Source organism: Grus americana, chromosome 6 (assembly GCF_028858705.1).
Source record: "Grus americana isolate bGruAme1 chromosome 6, bGruAme1.mat, whole genome shotgun sequence".
Classification (NCBI taxonomy): Eukaryota; Metazoa; Chordata; class Aves; order Gruiformes; family Gruidae; genus Grus; species Grus americana.
The window spans coordinates 23,185,304-23,208,313 of NC_072857.1; the positions used below are offsets into that span (position 1 = coordinate 23,185,304).

Genomic DNA, 23,010 nt, shown 5'->3' on the forward strand with positions numbered 1-23,010 from the left:
AAATATCTGATTCGAAGATTTTCATAATGAGGATATTAATTAAACTATGAATAATCCAAAGGTGCTTATATTGAAACAATACCTCATTACAATGATTAAGTCCTGATTTCGAATATTATACCTTTAACAATTGTCACCCCGCAAACACAACCTTATGGATGAGCCTGTAAATGGCAAAATGTAATTTTGGGATATATTTTTTCCTTGTTGGGAAAAAAAAAAGTGCCCCTCATTTTCAAACACTTCTGAAATAGGTTACACACAGCTTAATGATGATCAAAATGACTCTTTTCTGCAAAAAAAGACCCCAAAGTGCGCGTACAGCTGCAAACCCAAGAGGGTCAGCATCATTTCACTGTATTCTCTTCTTGATTACAAGCCGAGCCCATCAAACACAACATAATTACAGTAATTTCAGGTTTATTTATTCTAATGCAGTTTCCCCATCTCTCTGGTAATTATGAGCAATTTTTTCGCCCAGGGAATCTTTTTGCATTAACAAAAGAGATAACGCACTGAAAGCCAAATTTGCTGTGCATTGAGAAAAGCGAAGAAAAAAAAAATAAAATAGGTGCGAGCTGCCATCTCTGCAATTCTCCTATATTGGAGCTCTGCAAATTGCTTGCAGGTGTATGGAGCAGAGCTGTCAATAGGAAGGGGCTTCCAAATTAGCAAATGCACAATGTTGAAGTAATGAAGACAGACTTAGCAAAATTGCCAAACAACAGATACCTCTTTAATATCTTCTACCCAAAAAGAAAAAAAAAATCCCTTTGGAGTGTCCCTGCGAACCCCCTTGAATGGCTGGGGATGTTGTACATGTGTCAATCTAATTGCAGAGCACAGAGCGGCCCCTGAAACTAGAAAAAAATCAAATATCAGAGCCCAAGTCCGTGTGCATTCGGAATTCGCTCCCTTCGTTTGACAGAGGGGGATAAGAAATCCCCGCCGCCGCCCTCTCCGCTCTCCCCGCCGCCAGCCGCCTGCCCCGCTCCCGCCACCGCCGCCGCTCTCTCGCCGGTGACAAAGTGCCATGTCGTCCCCCCCCGCGCCGCTGCCCTCCCCTCCCGCCTCCCGGCTCACGGCTGGGAACCGAGCAGTAACGCTCCCCTTTGCAAGGAACCGACAAACGCACACCGCGAAACACCACCGAAAATGAGCGCGCCCCGGCGCCGGTAGCCTCCGGCCCCCGCCGAAGCCCCGGGCGGCGAGTCCCCCCGCTCCGCCCCGGCACCGCTCTGCCCGCGCAGCGCTCCGCGGCTCGGCGCGGCTCGGCCCGCGGGATGCCCCGGCGCGGCTCGGCTGTGCGCGGCATCCCCGCCGCCCGGCCCGGCGCCCCGCTCCCTTCCCTCGCCCTGCCGCCGCCGGCGAGAAGTTTTGCGGGGAGATTGGGCCGGCGGAGCCGCTGCCGGTGCTTCCCCCTCCGCGGCCCGCGCGGGGCATCCGTCCACGTCGCGCCCCGTGCACTCACCTACCCCCGCGAGAAAGGAGCCTGTGTCGCCACCCTTACCTTCCGCCTCAGTCCCTGAGGCTCTGGACACAAGTCTTTGCTTTACAACAAACCAAAGGACCGTACGCGGCTTTTAGCTACGAAAGTTACAGGAGCGAGAGAGTGTGAGAGAGAGGGAGAGGATCGGGGAGGGAGAAAGAAAGGGAGAAAAAAAAAAAAAAAAAAAGCCGAGCACAATAATAATATCCTGAGAGTGCAAATGTGGATTGAGATCCCCCAGAGATGCACATGCCTCTGAGCGCAGCAGCCTTTTTGCAGCTCTGCTCTTGCAGAATATGACTGAAATTTTCTGCTATATAGCCTCTGTCTTTATAGCTGATGAAAAAAATTGCAGATTATTAGCATAAATGTTTACTCTTCATTACGCTGATGACATTGTGCACTCGAGATCTTGGTAATCTTTGGGAAAATTATGAGTAATTTTTAAAAATTTTAAAGCAGCAGCAGTTACCATGCAATTCAGGCTAATTCTGCGTAGGCTCCGAACGGATATAATTATCGAGGAGTCAAGATGTTATGCTAAAAACTATGCATTGATATTCCCATTTATTATGTACATACAACTTTGACAATGTTGATGCTTGAAATAGCAGGAAATTGTCTTGCGCAAAAATTACAGTCCATATTAGGACATGTGAAATTGCGAAGAATTATATAGTAATTGCAGGCTTTCAGATGGGAGAGCCAGAATGCTCAAACTAGTGCAAATGTGGATAAAATTACAGATCAGAGCAAAAATTAGGGAAAAAAGGGGTCTGGGATTTTTCAAGTTGGCTATAGGATTCCGGAAGTGTCTAATGCCACATGATTGCTGCAGCTTTAGGGGAGACATTCATGCCTCAAATAACTCCTTTTGCCAGAGCCGCTTTAATTGAATTTCTCGTGCTTTTTCTTTTCACCGGGGCAAATGAGTAAATTGCCTACCCACGGCACAAGCCTGGCCGGCCCCGCCCGTGCGCCGGGGAGGCACAGGGTGCCCCTCGACCGGGCGGCTGCCGGGCCGGCCCCCCCGGACCGGGCTTGCCGCGGAGCCGTCACCTACCCCGGCCGTCCCCTCGGGGCCGGCCCCGCTCAGCCTCCCCCGCCCGGGGCCCGACGGGGCGGGGGGGTGCATCGGCCCTGGGACGCGAGGCGGAATCGGCCCAGCCTCCCCCCCAAACCCTTCCCTGAGTGCCGGGGTGGGTGTGTGTGGGGAGTGGGGGGGTAAGGGCAGTTCTCGCCCCTTGGCTACCCTGCTCCCCGCGGCTCTTCCCGGCCCCGGGCGGCCGAGCCCCGCGTAGCTGCTGTCTTGTGCGGGGGCACATGGTTCACAGAGGTGTCTGCCCCGTCCTATTGAACAGGAAAAGAGCATGAGAAAACAGATTAGAAACATACACATATCTATACGTATGTATCTACGGTGCGTGCGGAGGTGCAGCGCGCCTATGCATCCGCTTGCCTTCGCCGTCCCGTGAGCCGTATCCCAAGCCCGTGCGAGCAGCGGGCGAAATGCAGAGCTTGGAAGGGCTCCGGGAGCTGTGGGGAGTGGAAGCACGAACACCCCCACGCACACACCAGGTGCGGGCAGCCCAGGGAAAGCTGCTGCTAGCAGGCAGCAAATAAATACTAATAAATAAATAATAAATAACTAAATAGGAGATAGAAAATGCGGAGGGCAGAGAGAGGGGCGTCCCGTCCCGAGGCGAGGTGTTCTGCTCCCGGGCCGCTGACAAGCGTCCCCCGGCTGGGCAGGGCCCCGCCCCGGGGACCCCACGCCGCCGTCGGCATCCTGCCCGACCCCAGGGAGCCGAGCCACGCTCCGCAGCGCAGCGCACCGCCGCACCGGGCTGGAGCCGCGCTGCTGGGCGAGGAGGGACGGCGGGGAGACGACGGGGGCTCAGGTGTTTGGGGGGAAACTTTATTCAACAGCGAGAAGCGCCTGTAAAAACAACGACGACGACGACGGGGGTGGGAGGGTGGGTGTCTGCTCCCGTCTCGGCCATGTCCCGCGCCCACGGTGTCCTCTTGCCTCCCATAGGAGCGGTTTAGCAAAACTTGTCACCTGGCCGAGGGGTGAAGCCCCCCCTACCCTCCCACCCCCGCCGGGACCCGCGGAGGCACCGCGCGCTGCCGAGAGCACAGCCCCTGCCAGACCGCGGGGGCGGGGGGGGCTCCGCAGTGCTGCTCCCCACGCGTGCCCCGGCCACGAGTGCCCATGTCTCTGGAGGCGGCCCCGCTGCCTTCCCCCAGCCGTCCCCCTCCATGCCTGCCGCCCCAGCGCTTCGCCGCCCGCCAGCGGGGAAACTCTTTCCGCGCGGACCGAGCGGGCGGCCGATGCCGCTGCCGCTGGGTCGCCCCACGTCCGGCGGGGGTACGAGGCGGGGGAGAGGCGCAGGACGGGCCGCCCCCGCTGTTGGTCGGGGCGGCTCTGGGCTCTCCTCCCCGTTTACACCGCTGGGACAGCGCCGGGGCCAGCGGGCAGCTGCCGCTTCCCCCTTTGTCTCTCCCACTCCCTCCTCTCGCCTCCTTTGCAGCCGCCTCTCTCGTCCTCCAACACCCCCGCTCCTTCTTCTCTTTTCCTCACTCCTCCTTCGCCCCTCTGCCCCCCCCTCCCCTCGCCCCCAAGCCTGCCCAAAGCTCTCCGGGAGCAATCTGCCCTCCGGCCCCCCACTACCGGCGTGTCCCCTGTGGGGCCGGCGCCCCCGCGCCTTCCCCGGCCCCGCCCGAGCTCCTCATGCCACGGCCTGTCGGGAGAGTCCCGGGCAGGCTGCACATTCCCTGCCCTGGGCGAGCCGGACGGGGCCTTTTCATCATCTTGTCTGCAGCGAGATCATCCGCACCGGTCCCTCTCTCCCCGCACCCTCCCAGTGTGGCAGGGCCCTCGGGGCGACAAGGCGCAGAGACCCCCTGTCTCACCTCCCCTGACTTCTTCCAGCCGCCAGGACTTCCAGGGATGCAGCCCGGAGGGGTACACCCCTTAGAGTTACAGCTTGGAGGGGAACAGCCGGGAGGGGTACGTCCGAGGGGCGCAGCCCAGAGGGTTGCAGTCTAGAAGGGGGTGCGGGGAAGGGTATGGAGCCTCCCATAGGGCTACATCCTGGAGGGGTCCAGGCTTCGAGGGATACATCCCAGAGAGGTGCAACTTGGAGGAGGTGCAGCCTGGAAGAACGAGGGTTCAGCCTGGAGGGATCCGGCTCTCGCAGAGGGAATCAGCCATGAGGGGTGAAGCCTGGAGGGCTACATCCCAGAGGGGGTACATCCTGAGGGGTCCAGCCCTCCAGGACCACATCCCAGGGAGGTCCAGCCGGTGCCTCCAGCCCTCGAAGAGCCACAGAGGGGCTCGGGGGGAGCCACCAGCTCCGGCCCAAGCAAAGCTCCCACGGACGCTACCGGCCTGGGTGCCACCGACGGGGAGGGAGGCGAAATTTCTCCGGGGCAGGGCTGCGCCCGAGGACCAGCTGCAGGCGTACGCGGGCCCCGGACACGGCCCTGCCCCAAACCCCTGTGGCCCGTCTGGGAGGCTAGGAGACAGCAGGAGCCAGTCCCGGGCGAAATGTCGCTGGCGCCAGCAGGAGGGGGGGGCGGCTCTGGGCTGCTGCAGGCACCGCTGAGTGATTCATCGCCTCGCCGAGAAGACTGGCAAGGGCGAGCTTTTATTGTGGACGGCAGAGGGGGGAAGAAGGGGGGAGGTTGCCGGCTTGCGGCAACAGTTGCAATAGAGAGGGGGTGGAGGGGACGCAGCTCTTCCCCGAGCGAACGCCGGGGTCGGGATCGACACCCCCAACCTCTTCAATCCCCAAAGAAACTCAGCGCGGGCACCATGGAAACAATAATTTATTTAAATAATCTCTGCTTATTGTAAAAGAAACATTAAAGAGTGTTTAAGTTTTCCATAATAAATAACCAAAAATACCCTTTTTTGTTTTCTTTCACGATTCTAGACATCAAACGGCCCAGGGGCAGGACCGGTGGCTGGGTTGCCGGCGGGGGGCGGAGGGGAGGGCTCGCCGCGGCTCCAGGTCTGCCCCGGGGAGGCCCCGTCGGGGCACGAAACCCGCCCGGAGGCACCACGCGGGAGCCCCCCCCACCGGGCTAACAAAGGCGCCCCGGCTCCACCGCCTGCGTCCGGCCCCCCTCGCCGGACGGTTTCGTTCACGGCTAAAAAGGATAACTTAAACACGGGAGGATCTCGTTTTAAATCTACATATAAAAATTATTTATCTTTTTTTTAACATTTTATTTTCTAATCCCCAGCATCAAAGTGAGGTCATCCGCAAAGGCACCTATCAACTTTAAAAAAATAAAAAATAAAGTTAACCAAAGTTCTGCACCGGTGGTTTGATGAAAAAGCCGGGAAGAGGGACAGAGGGAGGGGAAGTGGGTGCTTGTTCCGCAGCCTGCTTATTTCAGCGGCGGGTGGGCGGACTCCGCGGGGCCAAGCGCACATGGGGTCCGCCGCTGGCGGCGCGACGGGACGGGACGCGGAGCGGTTCCTCTCCGCCGGGACGGCCGGAGCCAGCCTTCACCAAAACACCGGTGCCGCACCTCGGCTCAAGTCTCTGCGGCGCCTAGAAGATGCTGCCGCCGCCGTGGTGGTGCGGGGGCTGCGCCGGCTGCGGGAGGGGGGCGGCCGCCGGCAGGTGCGCCGGGCCACCGGAGGCCGGCGGGTACCACGAGTAGCTGCCGAGGAAGGCGGCGGCGGGGTTGGGGCTGGCGGTGCCGGTGCCGCCCGCCGTGCGCGGGTGCGGAGCGAAGTCCCAGGCGGGGGGTGAGGAGGAGGGCGGCGGTGAGGCGCTGCGGCGGGAGGACGGCTCGGCCGGAATCTCGCCGCTCTTCCACATCTTCTTGAATTTGGAGCGGCGGTTCTGAAACCAGATCTTCACCTGGGGGGAGAGGGGCGTCAGGCGGCCGCAGCCTCCGCGGGGACGCCCGAGCCGCCCGCGGCGGGGCAGGGACGAGCAGCTTTTGCAGCCCTGAGCGGTCCCGGCGCTTCCTCGGCGGCGCGGCCGCTTCCCCCGCCTCCCACCCCGGGGCCGATGAGACGCCACGGGCCGGGCCCCTTTCCACGCCCGCACCCGACCCGGCGGCCCCGCGGAGGGCGAGCGGCCCCGACGGGGCGGGACGTGCCCGGGGCCCCGCGGCGGCATAGCCTTACCTGTGTCTGGGTGAGGCCGAGCGAGGCCGCCAGCTCCGCTCTCTCGGGCAGGGCGAGGTACTGGGTTTTCTGGAAGCGCCGCTGCAGAGCCGCCAGCTGGAAGCTGGAGTAGATGGTCCGGGGCTTCCGCACTTTCTTCGGCTTCCCATTCACGATCCTGATCTCCGGCTCGCACTCTTCCTTCTCTGCTGCGGCAAAAACGGCGGCCCCGGTGAGAAGAGGCGCCCCCGCTGCCACGGGCCCTGCCCGCAGCGCGGCATTACCGCCCGCCCCGTCGGGGCGGTCCGCCGGGGACGAGCGCCCTCCCGGCCCACCCCGGGTCCCCATCCCCGACCGCCTCTTCACCGGCCCTTGAAAGGCCGCCCGGCTTCCGCCGACTCCCCCGAGCCGTACCCCCCCGGGGCTCGGACGTACCGGAGTCGTTGTTGGCCGGAGAGGCCCTGCTGCCGTAGGGCCCGTAGGAGCCGTAGGAGCCCGCGTAGCCCAAGTCGTAACCGGCCTTGGAGTAAGGGGCGGTGCCGCCGCCCGCGTAGGCGTAGGAGCCCACCGAGCCGTAGGGCGGCCCGCCCGCCGCCCCGTGCTGCTGGTTGTTGTAGTAGCTGCTGTCGGTGGCCGTGGAGACGGGCAGCGTGGGGGACTCCTGCGGCTTGTGCAGGCCGCCGTGCTGGTGGTAGCTGCCGGCGGAGATCTGGCTGGCGTGCATGTCCGGCACCAGGCTCTCCAGCACCCCGGTCATCCCGCGCCCCCGCCCGCCGGGGCACGGGCCGCCACTGCCCCGCGGCCGTCCCCACCGGGGAGAAGCGGTCAGGGCCTCGCCACCATGCTCGTCGCGCTGCGCTGCGCTCCGCGCCCGCGGGGCCGGGCCGGGGCGGGCAGCCGCGCTCCCGCCGCCGCCAGCGGGACGGGCTCTGCGGCGCCGCGCGCCGCCGGGACGGCATTTAACACCGGTCACGTGGCGCGGCGCACGTCACCTAGCAACGGCCAATGGGGCGCCCGGCCGCGCCGTATCCCCGTGGGTTCGCGGGGCGCGGGCACGAGCGGTCGCGGGGTCGCGCCCTGCGCGGCGCCACGGACCGTCCCGGTACGTCCCGCCGCCCTGGAGCCGGTGCCGGGCCTTTCCCGAACCCGTCGTACGGCTCGTGCCACCGTCCCTCTCCGCCACCGCCGGCGCGGTCCGACGGGGCGGTTCGACCCCCGCCGGCGCGCGCTTGGGGCTGCGGTTCAGCCCGGCCGCTTCTGCCGCGCTGTGCCCGGTGTGTGCGCCCGCCCGGCTGGCTGCCCCAGGGAAAGGCCCGCGGCGTCCGTCTCCCTGTGAACGGCATCCTCGCACGGGCGCGGCTGGCGGTGGGCGCCGGGAGGACGGCAAGCGGCGGACGGAGCTCGGGGGGCCGCGATCGGGAGTCTCTCCCGGTTGTCCTGGCCCCGGGGGAGCGGCCACATCGGGGGAGAGCAGTGCACCCCTCTCCGTGCCAGGCTGGCAGCGCTTTCCAACGAAACCTCCGCAAACTTACACGCGGACGGGCGACACTCCGTCTGGTACGCACGCAGGTGTATTTTATACAGCAGTTGCTGACAGCACCCACGGCACATCCCTCCACGTGGCAGCCGGTTAACGGAGCGTTGTTGCGGCCCCGGCACGACCGCGGGACCCGCGGTGCCGGGCACCCCCGAGCGGCCGCCCGCCTCCCTGCCCCGTCCCTGCCGGTTTGCGGCTGCACCGAGGACGGCGCCGGCCGTCGCGGGGGGTGGTGGGGGCGGGTGGGAGCGGCCGCGCTGGCCTCGGCCGCCCTCTGCCGGGAGCAGCGCCACGGGGCAGCAGCAACCGGCGCGGCGGCTGTGGGCAGCCAGGCCGGGCGGGCGGCTGCCGGCGCCACCCGGAGTGGTGTCCGAGAGGCGCAGGGAAATGGCTTCGGAACTGATTTTTATTTTTGTTTTTTTTTTTTTTTCTCGCTCGGCTGTCGCGCCGCGGAGCGGAGCCGCTTGTCAGTAAACGTGTTTCTTTCACAGGGGTGTGGACGGGAATCTCACGGGTGTTCTGCGTGGGCCCCCGCGGGGATGGCAGGGAGGGAGGCGGCACTGGTGCAAATGGGACAAAAAGGGCGTAAAAGGGACAAAAAGAGAGACCGGCCGCCGCGGCGTTATTTGCGAGGGTCGAGGGGCCCGAGCGCGCCCTCGCGCCCCCACGAGCCCTGCACGAGCCGATCGCGTGCCCCCGCGAGCCCCTCGCCTGCCCCATCTCACGAGCCCCGGCGCGTGCCCCTTCAGGACTCCTGCTCGCGCTCGCCTCTTCCCGGCGGGGCGGCCGTTTCCTCACAGCGCAGGTGCCGGTGCCGGGCGGCTCCGCCGCGCGTCCTGCCCCTGCTGCGGGGCGGCCTCGCCCCGGCCGCGGCCCCGCTGCGGTCGCTTTGAAGCGGGGCGCGGCTGGAGCCTGTCCGTCTGTGCCCGGGAGGGCGGCGGCGCTGCGGCGGGCGCCGGGCGAAGATGAACGGGGCCGGGCCGGGGCCCCGCTACGCCGGCGGCGGCAGGTGGCCCTGGGAGTGGGGCCGCTGGAGGTGGGCGTTCGGCCGGGCTGGCGTTAAGACCGGGATACGGCCTCCGAAAGAAGCGACCTGCCGGGAACCCGGGGTGACATAGCTGGTGCCTGGCGCTGCCGGGCCGGGAAAAAGCAGCGGCGGTTACAGAGAGCGAACGGCACCTGTGCCAGTGGGCTCACATACTGCTGTCTCTCTCAAACATAATCCAAAAACCCCACTGGTTTATAGAATCCACAGTCTGAGGCTACGGCTGTCCTAAGTTACATCTTTGTATGACTATTTCTGTCCATTGCTGGATAGGGGCCAGCAGCCTGAAACAGCAGTTGACCGTCGCGAGAGAGAAGGGGAGAGGCAGACAGCATTTGGTGATTATCAGCGGAGATCAGGGCTATCAGCTATTCTTCATTAGTCACAGTGTGAAGCATGCGAGATAGTTTAAAAAAAAACCCCAACAAACAAACAACAAAAATACAGAGAGAAAGGACATGTCACCTTATGACTTTCTTGGAAATTTGTCTTGCTATGTGGCAAAACTTTTTTTCTTTTTTTTTTTTTTTAAAGAAATAGTACTGTATATCCCCATACAAGTGCATGGTGACTTACACAAAAAGTAAAGGGCATGGTTTTGTTTACTTCGGCTTATATGAGTAGTCTTCCTCATGCAAGTTGTTCCTCAAATGTTAGGGCAGGGCTCACGCATTTAAGTGAATTGTCGTATGGTAGCTGCTCCAGTGTCTTAGGGCTTTGTTCCTGCAATTTTTTTTTCGCCTGTGTGGAGGCACAGACTCTGCTGGAATGGAGAGTTACTTATGCATATATTCACATAGCTGATCTTGTAGATCTGATTTTATTATTTCTCATTTACCTGAACTTTGTTCATGAGTAAGGTGGTTGTTTTAAACACCAACTTGTATAAATAAGGACATAACTCTCTACATGGTGAACAAGTTATGATGCAGGGAGGGAAGACATCAGGCAGCGGGAAGGAAGGAGAAAGGGTTGTACTAGGTAAAAGACAACTCGGCTACCATGAATGTTTTAAAACATGCTCCTCTGAACCATTCTTGGTATTAGTGAGGAGTTTTAAAAATAATAGCATCAGGCTGGTGCGTGTTTATGTGTTTTCACGTTCTCATGTCAGGCTCATAATTTTATTTCTACTTTTTTGTCTCTGCTTTGTGAATTGTGAATGTTGTCTGGGTGGGTAATTAGAAAGGACTCAGGGAGACTGGGGTGTGAGGTAAAACTCAGGAGAGGAGTGTTTTGTATACCTGCTATCACTACTCGGCAGTCTTGCTTGGTTTTGGTGTAATAGATCATGTGTTATTATTTATGTCCTGTGAGAAGGAATGTTTGAGTGATCCAAGATATGTATCTTATGGACATTAGTCATTCAATTGCATGTGGGAGAAAGATGCTTGCCTTCTCATTGCAGAGTTCAGTGTTCAAAAGTTTTGGTAATGAGGTTTTTATAAATGTACAGCACTTATTGCCAGAGGCTGCAAAACAATTGATCTGGCTTTGTTGTTGTTGACTTTTTTGTTTTAGAAGCATCCTCATGCTGCTAGGACTGTGGACATATTTTGTATATCAAGTATACTAAACACAGTGTGTACAAACACAAGAAAGGACCATCAGTCTTCAAATCATCATCTCTCCAGTTGATCATTTTGTATTAATTTTTTTTTTTTTTAACAGGCCAGTTGTATATGACTCACAGAAATGGCTACAGTAATTCCTGCCTGGTATGTTTTGATTTATTTTTTATTAACTATTATTTCTATGATTCTTTTCCTGAAACAGACTTCATCTAAGAAAAATGTGAAAGCACTTAAAGGCTGGCATCCTCAGTCTTTATACATGGTATAGGGATCAACAGAGCAAGTTGTTCCATGATGTTTTATCTCAAGTTTGCCTTGAAGAGAACCACATTCAGCATTAAGAAAGAGATTATTTTTTAATCCACTGTAGTTGTTTAATATTATTTTATCCATTATGATCCACATCTGCCTGAACTGTTTCACTTATTTCAGTGGGAATGTGATGAATCTTGGGAAATGGGCCTGTTATTTCTGGTAAGTTACAAAACAAGTAATTGTACAGTAGTCTCTGCTGCAGTGGCACATTAACAAGTATGGGCTTCTTTTCATGACTGTGGGAAATGCTTTCCAGTGGATTTATGGTGATACAGTGCATGGTATAGTACTGACCATTTGTCTTCATAATAGAAGGGTCATTTAAATCATGTGCCACATGAAGCTGTGAGGAGGGTTTATGCTTGCATTGTACCTATGAGATCTGGTATTACGCTCTGGAGTAATGGTAACAGTTAAATCTTCCTTTTCCAAGGGATTAAGCATATCAGCTTTTAGGAAATTGTATGAGTCTTTTCAACACCCATCTGGAAGCTTGCTACCTGCTGTGCTTAGTTTCAGAACCCAGTGTCATCGTTTTCATCTCTAAAAACTGTTTATTGTCTCATCCATCTGTGCATCAGATTACTTCATTCCAAAAATCACAAAACTCTTCTGGGAGGAATATGCCCCCTTGCGTGGCTTCCCGAGGTTACCTTTCTTAGCCCCTTGTTGTAAACTGCTTATACAAGCATGATAGGAGATATGGACTCTGTAAAATCCTTTCAGAGTTTTTATTAAGCTGTCTTGGCCTCAGATTATCTTTCTCAGTGAAGATTCACTGGCAGCTCAGCATCTTTCTTCAGTAGAAACCTTTGCACACTGAAGCACAAACTCTGACTTTTAATAGCGGAATAGTCCAGTGTTATTTAGCACAGGTGTTTCTCATTTGTTTCCTTGTACTATATTGAGGAAGTGCACAGCCTGATGCATTGAAGTGAGTGTCTAATATCAGCAGATTCTTGGGTCTAATTATTGCTACAGATGCAGGGGGAAGGAAGGTTTGTGTGCAGAATGTGAAGGCAGTAGAGCAGCAATCCTCCATGTGTGGCACGTGGGTTTATCATAAGTAATGGCACTGACAAAAACTATATGCTTTTTTCTATAGAAGGAGATTGGTAGAACAGCTAGAAAGTAATCTTTTTAATAGTGTTATATGGGAATGTTAACTGGCCGCAGGCTGGGCAATTATGGCTGCAGGTACATGTGCATCCCAGAGCAGGTGGTTCTGACCCCACTTTATAGTGGATTTGAGCAAATTCAGGTTCAGCCCACAGATAAATCTTTGTTGAAAGTGTTTTGTGTGTGAATATTTAGATGGAAAAAATCTTTAGTAAGAGCATGCAGGAAAAGTACTTTCAAGATGAATCATTAGATAATTTCTAATATTGCTGTAGATGACAAGTGTGATAAAAGCTGAGAGGCGTATTTTGTGGGAGCAGATTTAAGCTGAGTTGATCATTTATGTTATTATGAACTCCTGTTTTGCACAGGTACTGGAGAACAGATTTTTTTGCCTTGATTGTAACATCTTGTACAATTGTACAACCTTTACCTGTGCTGTCTAAGCACAGTTCAAGCAAACTGTTCAACATGGAGAATAACCTAGACTGCTTTGGTTTTAGTTTGTGTGATTGTTTTAAAGGTTCAGTTTAGTGGACAATGGTATTTGGACCTGAGAAATGCTGTATCATCTCGGTGCACTTGGATGGGTTTTGATTTGTAGTGCCAGTGAACTGCCTGAGCTGTGGAGCACAGTTTCTCCTGCAGCATGTTGCTTGAGCTGACACCTCCTGTGACTGGCAAATAACAAGATCTGTTCCTGCTGGAAAATGTGAATGTCTTGCTTGGAAGGATGTGATGTGATGTTTGTTTTGCTTTAAAGAAGGTATGTTCAAGAGCAGACCTCCCAAGTTGATTATACAGCTGCAACACACTTGGGGCAAGTACTAGATGGCTGCATTTCCATCTGGAATGCCACACTAAGTGGACTCAAATTATGGGCCATGCAAACTGCAGAGCCTCTTCACAGAACACTTGGACACGTGCTCTGGGGAGAGCAGTGGATGTTGTCTACCTCGACTTCAGCAAGGCTTTTGACACTGTCTCCCATAACATCCTCATAGGCAAGCTTAGAAAGTGTAGGTTGGATGTGTGGACAGTGAGGTGAGTTGGGAACTGGCTGAATGGCAGGGCTCAGAGGGTTGTGATAAGTGGCGCAGAGTTGTAGTTGGAGGCCTGTAGCTGGCAGTGTGCCCCAGGGGTGAGTACTGGGTCCAGTCTTGTTTAACATACTCATCAGTAACCTGGATGAAGGGACAGAGTGTACCCTCAGTAAGTTTGCTGATGATACAAAACTGGGAGGAGTGGCTGATCACCAGAAGGCTGTGCTGCCATTCTGCAAGAGCTGGACAGGCCAGAGAGTTGGATGGAGAGGAACCTCTTGAAGTTCAACAAAGGCAAGTGGTAGGTTCTTCCACCTAGGGAAGAATAACTCCAAGCACCAGTACTGGTTAGGGGTTGACCTGCTGGGAAGCAGCTCCACGGATAAGGACCCGGGAGTCCTGGTGGACAACAACTCATCCACGAACCAGCAATGTGCCCTTGTGGCCAAGGTGGCCAATGGTATCCTGGGGCACATTAAGAAGAGTGTGGCCAGCAGGTCGAGGAGGGTTATCCTCCCCATCTACTCTGCCCTGGTGAGGTCATATCTGGAACACTGTGTCCCGTTCTGGGCTGCCCAGTTCAAGAAAGACAAAAAACTATTGGAGAGAGTCCAGTGGAGGGCTACAAAGATGATTAGGGGACTGGAGCATCTCTCTCATGAGGAAAGGCTGAGAGAGCTGAGTCTGTTTAGCCTGGAGAAGACTGAGAGGGGATCTCATCAATGCTTATAAATATCTAAAGGGTGGGTGCCAAGAGGATGGGGCCAGACTATTTTCAGTGGTGCCCAGCAACAGGACAAGGGGCAACAGGCACAAACTAGAACACAGGAAGTTCCATCTGAATATGAGGAAAAACTTATTCGCCTTAAGGGTGACAGAGCACGGGAACAGGCTGCCCAGAGAGGTTGTGGAGTCTCCTCTGGAGATATTCAAAACCCACCTGGATGTGATCCTGTGCAACCGGCTCTAGGTGATCCTGCTTTTGCAGGGGGGCTGGACTAGATAATCTCCAGAGGCCCCTTCCAACCCCTACCATTCTGTGATTCTGTGATTTGGCACTGGCTATCCCCAGCCTTCATAGGTAGCTTAAGTAGGGATGGTGAATTGCTTGAAGACATAAATTTAAAAGAAAATCTTCTTTCCTGTAGTGAGAAAATATTTACATACAAACCACAAAAAAAAAAGTCCTTGAAGTTCATTTGCTTTTTGTTTTCAGAAGTGAAGTCAACATGATCAGAAGAGAGTGAGTTGAGATGATCTTGACTTGTGGAGCCACAGCTGTCCCATGAACTGACTGGGGTACATTTTCCTTGAGCTGTATAGCCAAAGTCCATTTTGTAAGTATGAAAACAGAAGGAGTTTCAGGCAGTGAGTTGTTTGTGAGGAGCGCTCAATCTCATAGGCTGCACACATCTATCCTGAAATTGTTCCTCCCTTGGAGGGAATGGGATAAAAGGAACTGTGTTCAGATTCACAAGAGTTACTGGCTTTTTGTTTTCTTGTGGTTGCTTAGCTTACAATATTGGCAGGTGCTTTACACATGCATTTTATCTGATAGTATTTTTCCTGTTGGCAGAATGCCTGCATCTGAGAATTACATGCCTTTTATGAACACTACTATAAATCCAAATAAATTAAATTAGAATGTTGCCTTCGACTTGTATGCATGGCTGTCAGAGGTTAGTGTTGCCACCTAGACCAGCTCAAGCTCCCTAAATGTTTTTTTGTTTTGTTTTGTTTTTGTTTTTGTTTTTTGTTTTTGTTTTTTTGACTTGGAAACTATATAACCCAGAAGACAGATAACAGAAAATATTAAAAACTGAGGTAGAGCACAGAAACTGATGAGGGATTACATGAAGTGGTAGGTGGGAAGTTAGCTAAGCAGATTCCATTGCCTTCAAGGCCTTCTTATATTATTAAGTGACTTTGCATCTAATTTGCAAAAGCAGTTGAACAAATGGCTTCAAAATAATAATGGGAATGTTCACGTGTAAAGAAACTAAGTGGCCACAGGATGTCCCCACTGTTCCATGCTGATGCATCCTGATAGGCCATTTATTCTGCAGTAGAAAGCTTGACACATTTTTAAAGTGTGATACTTTATATGCTGGAGGTTTAGCATTCATTTTCATGTTCCCAATGCTTATTAATTGTCAGGGCAACCAATTAACATCTGGTTTGATAGAGGGAGAAGGGAAAAAAGGGAATACTTGGCTCGGATTGCTTGCTTTAGGTACGAGTTCTCTTTTAACTTCCAAAGATTGGGAATGGACAAGACCTGATTTTTTTGAAGTTACTCATTCCATGTGAATGCAATTTGGTTGCTCAAATTAGAATGAGAATTTATTCAGAAAGGTAATTTTCTCCCCACTTTTAAAAGCCTGCTACAGTTGCTTTGCATGTTGTGGTGGGTTGACCCTGGCTGGAGGCCAGGTGCCCACCAGAGCCGCTCTCTCACTCCCCTCATTCACTAGACAGGGGAGAAAAGGCATAACAAAACACTTGTAGGTCGAGATAAGGACAGGGAGAGATCACTCACTAATTGTTGTCATGAGCAAAACAGACTGAACTTAGAGAGGGAATTAATCTGATTTATTACTAGGCAAAACAGAGTAGAGGAATGAGAAAATAAAATCAACTCTTAAAACACTTCCCCCCACCCCTCCCATCTTCCCGGGCTCGACTTCACTCCTGGCTTCAACCTTCCCCCCCACTCAGCGGCACAGGGGGACGGGGAGCGGGGGTTACGGTCAGTTCAGCACATGTTGTTTCTGCCGCTTCTTCATCCTCAGGGGGAGGACTCCTCTCATCGTTCCCCTGCTCCAGCATGGAGTCCCTCTCACGGGGTGCAGACCTTCAGGAGCAAACTGCTCCAGCGTGGGTCCCCCACGGGGTCACAAGTCCTGCCAGCAAACCTGCCCTGGCATGGGCTCCCCTCTTCACGGGTCCACCGGTCCGGCCTGGAACTTGCTCCAGCGTGGGCTTCCCACTGGCCGCAGCCTCCTTCAGGTGCCTCCACCTGCTCCGGCGTGGGGTCCTCCACAGGCTGCAGGTGGAATCTCTACACCCCCTCATCCTTCCTCCATGGGCTGCAGGGGGACAGCCTGCTTCACCATGGCCTTCACCACAGGCTGCAGGGGGATCTCTGCTCCGGCGCCTGGAGCTCCTCCTCCCCCTCCATCTGCACTGACCTTGGTGTCTGCAGAGCTTCTTACATCTTCTCACTCCTCTCTCCGGCTGCAAAAGCTCTCCCTCTCTAACTGTTTTTCTTCTTCTTAAATATGTTATCACAGAGGCGCTGATTGGCTTGGCCTTGGCCAGCGGCGGGCCCATCTTAGAGCCGGCTGGCATTGGCTCTATCAGACACAGGGGAAGCTTCTAGCAGCTTCTCACAGAAGCCACCCCTGTAGCCCCCCCGCTAGCAAAACCTTGCCACGCAAACCCAACACACATGTTGACTAAGAAGGCAAAGGGGCATACTTATCTAAGTGCTTGTCTGAACAAGGCTGGTTGCATCGAATAAACTAAGGTGTGAAAGTAAAAATAATGTTTTTGGGCTGTTAGGGTAACCTACTGTGGAAGTGATTTAATTTAAACAGAAGGGAGGCATTCTGCAGAATAAATGTATCCATGCAGAAAGCTGGTGCAGAGAATAGCTGCGATGACAAAACGTACACCCTGGCTTCTGAATAACGTATGTGCCTCAAAACTCTGTATGTACCGTATGTGATGGACCAGACTGTGGCTGATGCTGCATAAGGATATATGCAGGGAAAAGTACGGAGCATAAGGAGCTCTATGTGAGGGCTGGGACTGCATGTGGAAGCAGACTCCCGAGTCCAAGGCCATGCTGTTACATGTAGGCTGTGGCAGCGATGTTTTCCTTAGGAATTCTTTATAGCTACAGCAACTATTTCCAGTTGCTTCAGATTTTCAGCACCTCTGAAAATCACAGCCTGTGTTTTGAAGTCAGATAGTATTTGAGATGAGGAACAATAATGTTTTGGGTAGCCTGTTGTGCCTGGAAATCCACACAGTGAGGCTTCATACACTGAGTACAGACAGACATATGCCCACATTCATGCTTTTCTTTTACATGGATGTGGCCATTCACCCCTCTGGGAAAGCCTGAAGAGGAAACTCTTCATCCATAAGCAATTTGTTGCTTTTGATTGTCCCTTCTGCAGTGCAGGAAGCTGTGAATTATATTTTTGTATCGGTGGCATGCTTGCCTTTTCTTACTGAATTGAATGCTGCAATAGCAGCAGCATTCTGCAGCCTTGTTTGTCTGGTAGCTTCCAGGCTTGGATTGTCTGTCCTATTTTAAATAGCTCTGTAGACCAGACTTGTCTAAATAACTACAGTAATTATGCTGCAAACGACAGATGACTGGCATTTCACCTAAATGTGTTTCCTTGGGAGTTGGTGAATGTGAGCTTACTTTCTTAAGAACTGCTCTAGAAGTAAGCTTGGAGTGCAGCACTGAGTTAACATATAAACTAAGTCTATGCTACCCTAATCTATATGATTGTATAAGCTTTTATTATTGAAAGGGCTTGGGGGTAGACAAATGCTTTCTCTTTTCAAGCAAGCTATGCCTTCTGGGTGTTTTATGTAGAAATATAAGTTAGCTTTTTTGTGTTTATGGTTTTCATGACCAGTGTGAAAGGATTTTGATAAAGGAGGCATATGCTATCATCCACTTTAGTATGTGCAAGATTCACACTGGACCAGAGTCATACCACTGCTACCACTGCCTGCTTAGTCAGTTGACTCATTGCCATCAGAGGTAGCTTTGCATGAAATACAAAACTCTGATGGAGTTGTTAGTGGGGCTAGCACTGTTCAAAACAATGGGACTCTTATGTATCCAGAGACTGCAAATCTTGACTTGGACCTAGTCTTTCAACTCTTACATTGACTGATGTGAAGTGATCCGATGGTGAAAGCTGATCACCAAGTAGATAAAAGTTTTACAGTGCTTCTGGAACTGAAAGGCTGGAGTTGCAGTACAGTGTGTGCAAGCTACCTGTGAGCTGGGAAGGTGATGCATGGGCAACTGGGCTGTTGGACTTGGGTGGTCAGGTTTTGTAAGGAGCTTGCAGTGCTGCTAATTGAGAATCCTGTTGTATGGATCTTAGTGCTGGAAAAGTAACTGCATTACTAAGTGCACTGCAGCAAAGGAGAAGGCCACCTTACAAGCAGGGGATTTTTGTGCTTTAATTGAAGAACTGTGAACAGTTGCTCTCGAACAATGTGAGGTACACATTGGAGGAATAATTGCCCTTCAGACATAAACTATGCAGTATATGGGTTGCATGCTTTCTTCATAATACTTTTTATGTCTGCTTGGCTGCTGCCTTCCTTTTTTCTTCCAGCATGTGCATACCCTTCTGGAATGGGGAATAATTAGTGCAATTTTTCAGTGAGAGCACCAGCTGCCTAGAGGTTATGAAATTCTCTCCTTTCCTCATTCCTGCTAGGGAATGAGGCAGGAGATGGTGTTCCTGCCTGGGTTGGTCCAGGTCACTTACTACATCTCATTCTGTGTATCTGGCCCTGTAAATGATAAGGAGAAGGTAGCAATAAGAAATGTGGTCTCAGGCCCTCTGCCTACAGTACGGCCTTGCTGGGATGGCTCTTTTGGCTCTGTGTGTGTGTCTGTGTGACACAGGAATGCAGCAGTGCTGAGGATGGAGTATAGCAGCTCCCAGCTTGATGTGGGAATGGGGATTTGGATCTTGCCATCTCTGACCAGAAGAGGTGTGTGCCATGTCATCAGCCAGCTTGAGTTGAGGGAAGAAAAACAGGGTGGGAACATTGCCTGTCCAGGTTATTGGCCTCTATGTTAGCTGGTCCAGTCTTGACAAAACCCAGGAGCAGAGACAGATAGGAAGGTGTCTTCATAGCCATATTATCAGGAAAAAAGCTTTCTTCCAGGAGGTGGCACATTTCCACCAGGTTTGTGCCAGCACAGCTGTGTTGGCAGGGACACTCTAGCCCCCTGGCCAAGAAGAAAATTCTGTTTCACCTCTCATTCATCCAGTGATGAAGCCAGATCTTTCCTGGCAAATTATGGAAAGGTAAAATAGGTATGACAGGAAGCATTCCTCTAACTGGTAACTAGCTGTGGCTGCCAGTTGGTACTCACGCAGCATACCTGTAAATGTTAAATTCTGTTGTTAAATCAATGGTTGGGGAGCTAGGGAGGGGAGAAGAGAATGCTGTCAAGTGTGTGTAACTTAATCTGCCTCTGGAGGGGGAATGGGAAGGAGAGAGCACTGTCATCACTCAAGCAGGGTGGGGGAACAATGCGTTTTGCAGTCCAGAGATTTGCTTTTAATTACATAAAACATAAAGCATAAACACTGTTAAATTGAACCAGAGCTTGCTTTACTGTTACTGAACTTCATTTTTGTTATGTGCGAAGAAGACACTAATTAATGGTTTTGAGTTCTAAATGTGTCCTCACTGTTCTGGGGAGGATTGGATAGAGATAATTTAGCAGTTTGTAAGAGTATCTGTCTTTAAGATGAAAATGTGTTTTTGTTGATCCCTGGTTTGCATGACCTAGTTAACTAGTTAAGTTTCTTAGAGCTCTGCAGAGACTTAATAATAACGTTGCATTGTAATTAGCAGTTCTTCAGGGAAATACCAAGCTTCAACAAATGCGTTACCTTTGATGATTTGCTCAGTGAACGGATAGCAAAGGTAAGTAAATAAGCTGCTGTGCTAGCTTCTGTCCTGTTTGCCTGATGTGGTGCCCAGCAGTTACTTAAGCATATTATAGGGAGGTAAATAAATTGGACCTTCCTTTTTTCAGGTGACAATTCTGACAACTAGCTGTTTTCTTGTTGCCTCTCATGCATTTTCTTTTTTGACAGCAGCTCACCTGAAGGAGTTGATGTGCTGTCTTTAACACAAGTCTAGTGTCTGTTGTTAAGCCACGAAGTCAGTGATGCATCATTTATTGAAATTCTGTTAATCTTAATTTCTCATTACTGTATCCATTCTTATGCTGTTCTTTGGTTTTGTTTGTTTTTTGGGTTTTGTTTTTACTGTAAGGGTGGGCCACGTTCTCATGGGAGTTTTAAGGAAGCGGTTAAATACAACATGTCATTTTAAAAACGAATGTACATCATATCTGTTGCTTAATTGCACAGTGGTCTATAACAATACTCAATTCGTCCACATACACAAATGCGGGGTTTGCATTGACAGTTTTAACAGGAGGTTCTGGAAACTTGGGCTTTCTCCCTGCTGATGGTATTTGAAGGTGAAAAGCACAGCTATATACTTATGAAAGCTGGCAGAAAAATCTCTTTTGTAATAACAGTGGTTATATTCTTGCATCCTTACTCCCTCCCATTATGCACTATTGAAAATGGATCGTTGAGAAATTGGAGTCAGTATAAACCACAACAGTCTTCATGAAAAATGTGAAAGATAATTTTAACAGTTTTGCTACGCAGCTTTAAACTGTGATTAAGGGTAATATGAGGAAATCTCAGGTGATCCTCAGCAGAACCTGCAGAGGGAATAGCAACCATCTTGCAGACTTAATGCAGTTCCTTCAGGAGGTTGCCTGAAGGTAGTGTTTGGACTTAATCTGCACACAGCATTCATGAAAAGAAACATCCCTGGGTAGTTCCCTATTTGCAGCAGTTATTTGCAGTCTTCTTACAAGTAGAAGAGCAATACCTGAGATTTTTTCTGCATGAAACTGAAACTTCAAAACCACATTGTTACCAAATGCGTGTGGTGTGTTTGTATTTTCTCTGTCACTGGGGCATGGCAGCATCTCTTGCACAATCACTATTGTGACAAGCTGATTAATGGATGAATGCTTTCTAAATGTGTCCACTTGGCTGCACTGTAGATTTATAAATGTTACCTTAAAAATCTTCCTCTCCTGGCTCATTTCCTAAACTAGTACTTCACCTGAGCTTGAAAAACTTTTAATTTCTTGGCATGTTTCCAAGGTTCTGGCATCAGGTCTTCCATGAGAACAAGTCTTTGGAAAATCATCCTGAACATAGCATAAAGGTCTACAGCTTACATCCTTTGCCATATTTTCATATCTGCTCTTATATAACATGTTGACTACAGAAATTGTGAAGTTAAATGGTTTTGTTGTTCTGTCTGTGTGTCATGTTCAGCGTAGTTTTTGGGCTAAAGCATTTTTTTTCAGTGGTAAATCAGCTCTGGAGTTAGGTTAGGGGTTATGTGAGCTGGGTAAAGCCACAGGGACTGGCACCCCATCCTGCTGGGGCTCACCTCCCTGGGATGCGACCTCTGGCCCTGGGTGCATGCATCGGCTAGGCAGGAGCCACAGGAGAGCCCTCCACTCAGCCAAAACAGCTGCAGAAGTTGACTCTGCACCATGCTCCCAGCTCCCCAGCAGGCCCAGCTGTTCCAGTGTCCATCCTGGCAGGGCACTGGGTCTATGGGGACAAGTGGGGCAAAGCCAGTGGGACTTGGGCACTATAGGGATATTAAGGATAGGTGAAAGGAGGTGAAAAAACCTACTTACTTTATGATGGTTGTACAGTCTTTCCCTAGTTTCCATCCTTTCCCTCCCCCTTGGTGGTTTTCTGCAAAATCTACTGCATTGTGTGAGATGTGGCTGATCTCCAGTAGCCTCATAATGCTATGACCTCTTCTGAGGTGTGGGAAAATTAATACAAAAGCAATGCACTGTCACAGATCTCTAGTATGATCTCTACTGATGGGTTACCAGGCAAAGATCTGGACCCTACCTGATTTGAAAATTGTTTTGATTTGATGGGTGCTAACAGTTCTTGTTTTGTATCTCTAGCACTGAATATTGTAAATTGGGAATTACATTTCAACAGAATCCCTTCTTAGGATAGCAGAGCATAGCTATCAATTTATGGATTACTTAATTCAAATATTATCTATTATTATTACATATTGCTCCATCAAACACAGTATTAGCTTTAAAGACCATGCATAGAGGAACAGTGTTTAGCAACACATAGCATTAACAAACAGCATTACTTGGCAGCCTGACCACCCAGTTTATAATAAAGGCTTTGGCTTTCACATCAGTGAGATCTTTGTATTGCTGCCAGCATGCTTTCCACAACACTGCTTCATGGTTGTGTAAAACTTCTGAGAGAAGACTTATGGAAATAACAGGCTACACCATTGTGCAACAAGATTATACGCTGCTTATCATAGATGAAGTGCTAAGTACTGGCTGAGTCATCAAAGAGATTGAGATTGATGTGTGTGTGAGTGGATGTCTGTGTGTTTAACTTTTTCCTTGTGTTCCTTGGTGTAATATTGTCTTAGCTGTTGAGCCTGAGTACTTTCACTAATACTTGGTGTATTTAGCTACTGCCAATTTTGACTAAGCACCAGTCACAACAAGGAGCAGAAACTTTCTAAACTTGTTCTTCCTTAGCTATCTGGGATACATCTGCCAAATTCCTTAAAAGAAGTTTTATCCTTCTTACCTGATGCTTCCAGCTGTCTAGTACACATAGATTACTCCAAAAAGTGCTTGATTGTGATTTGAGAGTGATGTTTTTTACAACTTTAAAAAGTTCATTTTATAAAATTAAATGGCTTCTCTATTATATAGATGTATAGGACTTTTCCCCTTTTTCTTGTGCATATCAATGAGTTTTACTTCAAGTACATCTTAGTTATTGCAATGGAATCAAAGACCTTACAGCATGTGTCCGTATATCTAGGCAGAACAGCGGCTTGACTTAAAGCCAACAAT

General features: G+C 51.5%; 1 protein-coding gene across 2 annotated transcripts; it reads right to left on the reverse strand.

Moving 5' to 3' along the window:
* Nucleotides 1-5,316: 5,316 nt before the first annotated feature.
* On the reverse strand, nt 5,317-7,535 carry DLX2 (distal-less homeobox 2). Of its 2 annotated transcripts, none has more exons than XM_054829334.1 (3): nt 7,059-7,535; nt 6,645-6,829; nt 5,317-6,372 (listed from the first exon to the last, which is right to left on the reverse strand). In XM_054829334.1, the coding sequence occupies exons 1-3, from the start codon at nt 7,378-7,380 to the stop codon at nt 6,058-6,060; spliced, it is 822 nt and encodes a 273-aa protein (XP_054685309.1). In that variant the 5' UTR covers nt 7,381-7,535; the 3' UTR covers nt 5,317-6,057. The 2 variants fall into 2 exon arrangements, with proteins under 2 accessions (XP_054685309.1, XP_054685308.1); XM_054829333.1 differs by having other exon boundaries at nt 6,645-6,832.
* Nucleotides 7,536-23,010: the final 15,475 nt, after the last annotated feature.

What these genes read in the sequence shown, in the direction of transcription:
- DLX2 (XM_054829333.1), bottom strand. Translation starts at nt 7,380, where the DNA reads ATGACCGGGGTGCTGGAGAGCCTGGTGCCGGACATGCACGCCAGCCAG. An exon ending in TCCGGCCAACAACGACTCCG is followed by an intron (nt 6,833 to 7,058) that starts GTACGTCCGAGC and finishes TTTTTGCCGCAG; the next exon opens with CAGAGAAGGAAGAGTGCGAG. An exon ending in TCGGCCTCACCCAGACACAG is followed by an intron (nt 6,373 to 6,644) that starts GTAAGGCTATGC and finishes CTCTCCCCCCAG; the next exon opens with GTGAAGATCTGGTTTCAGAA.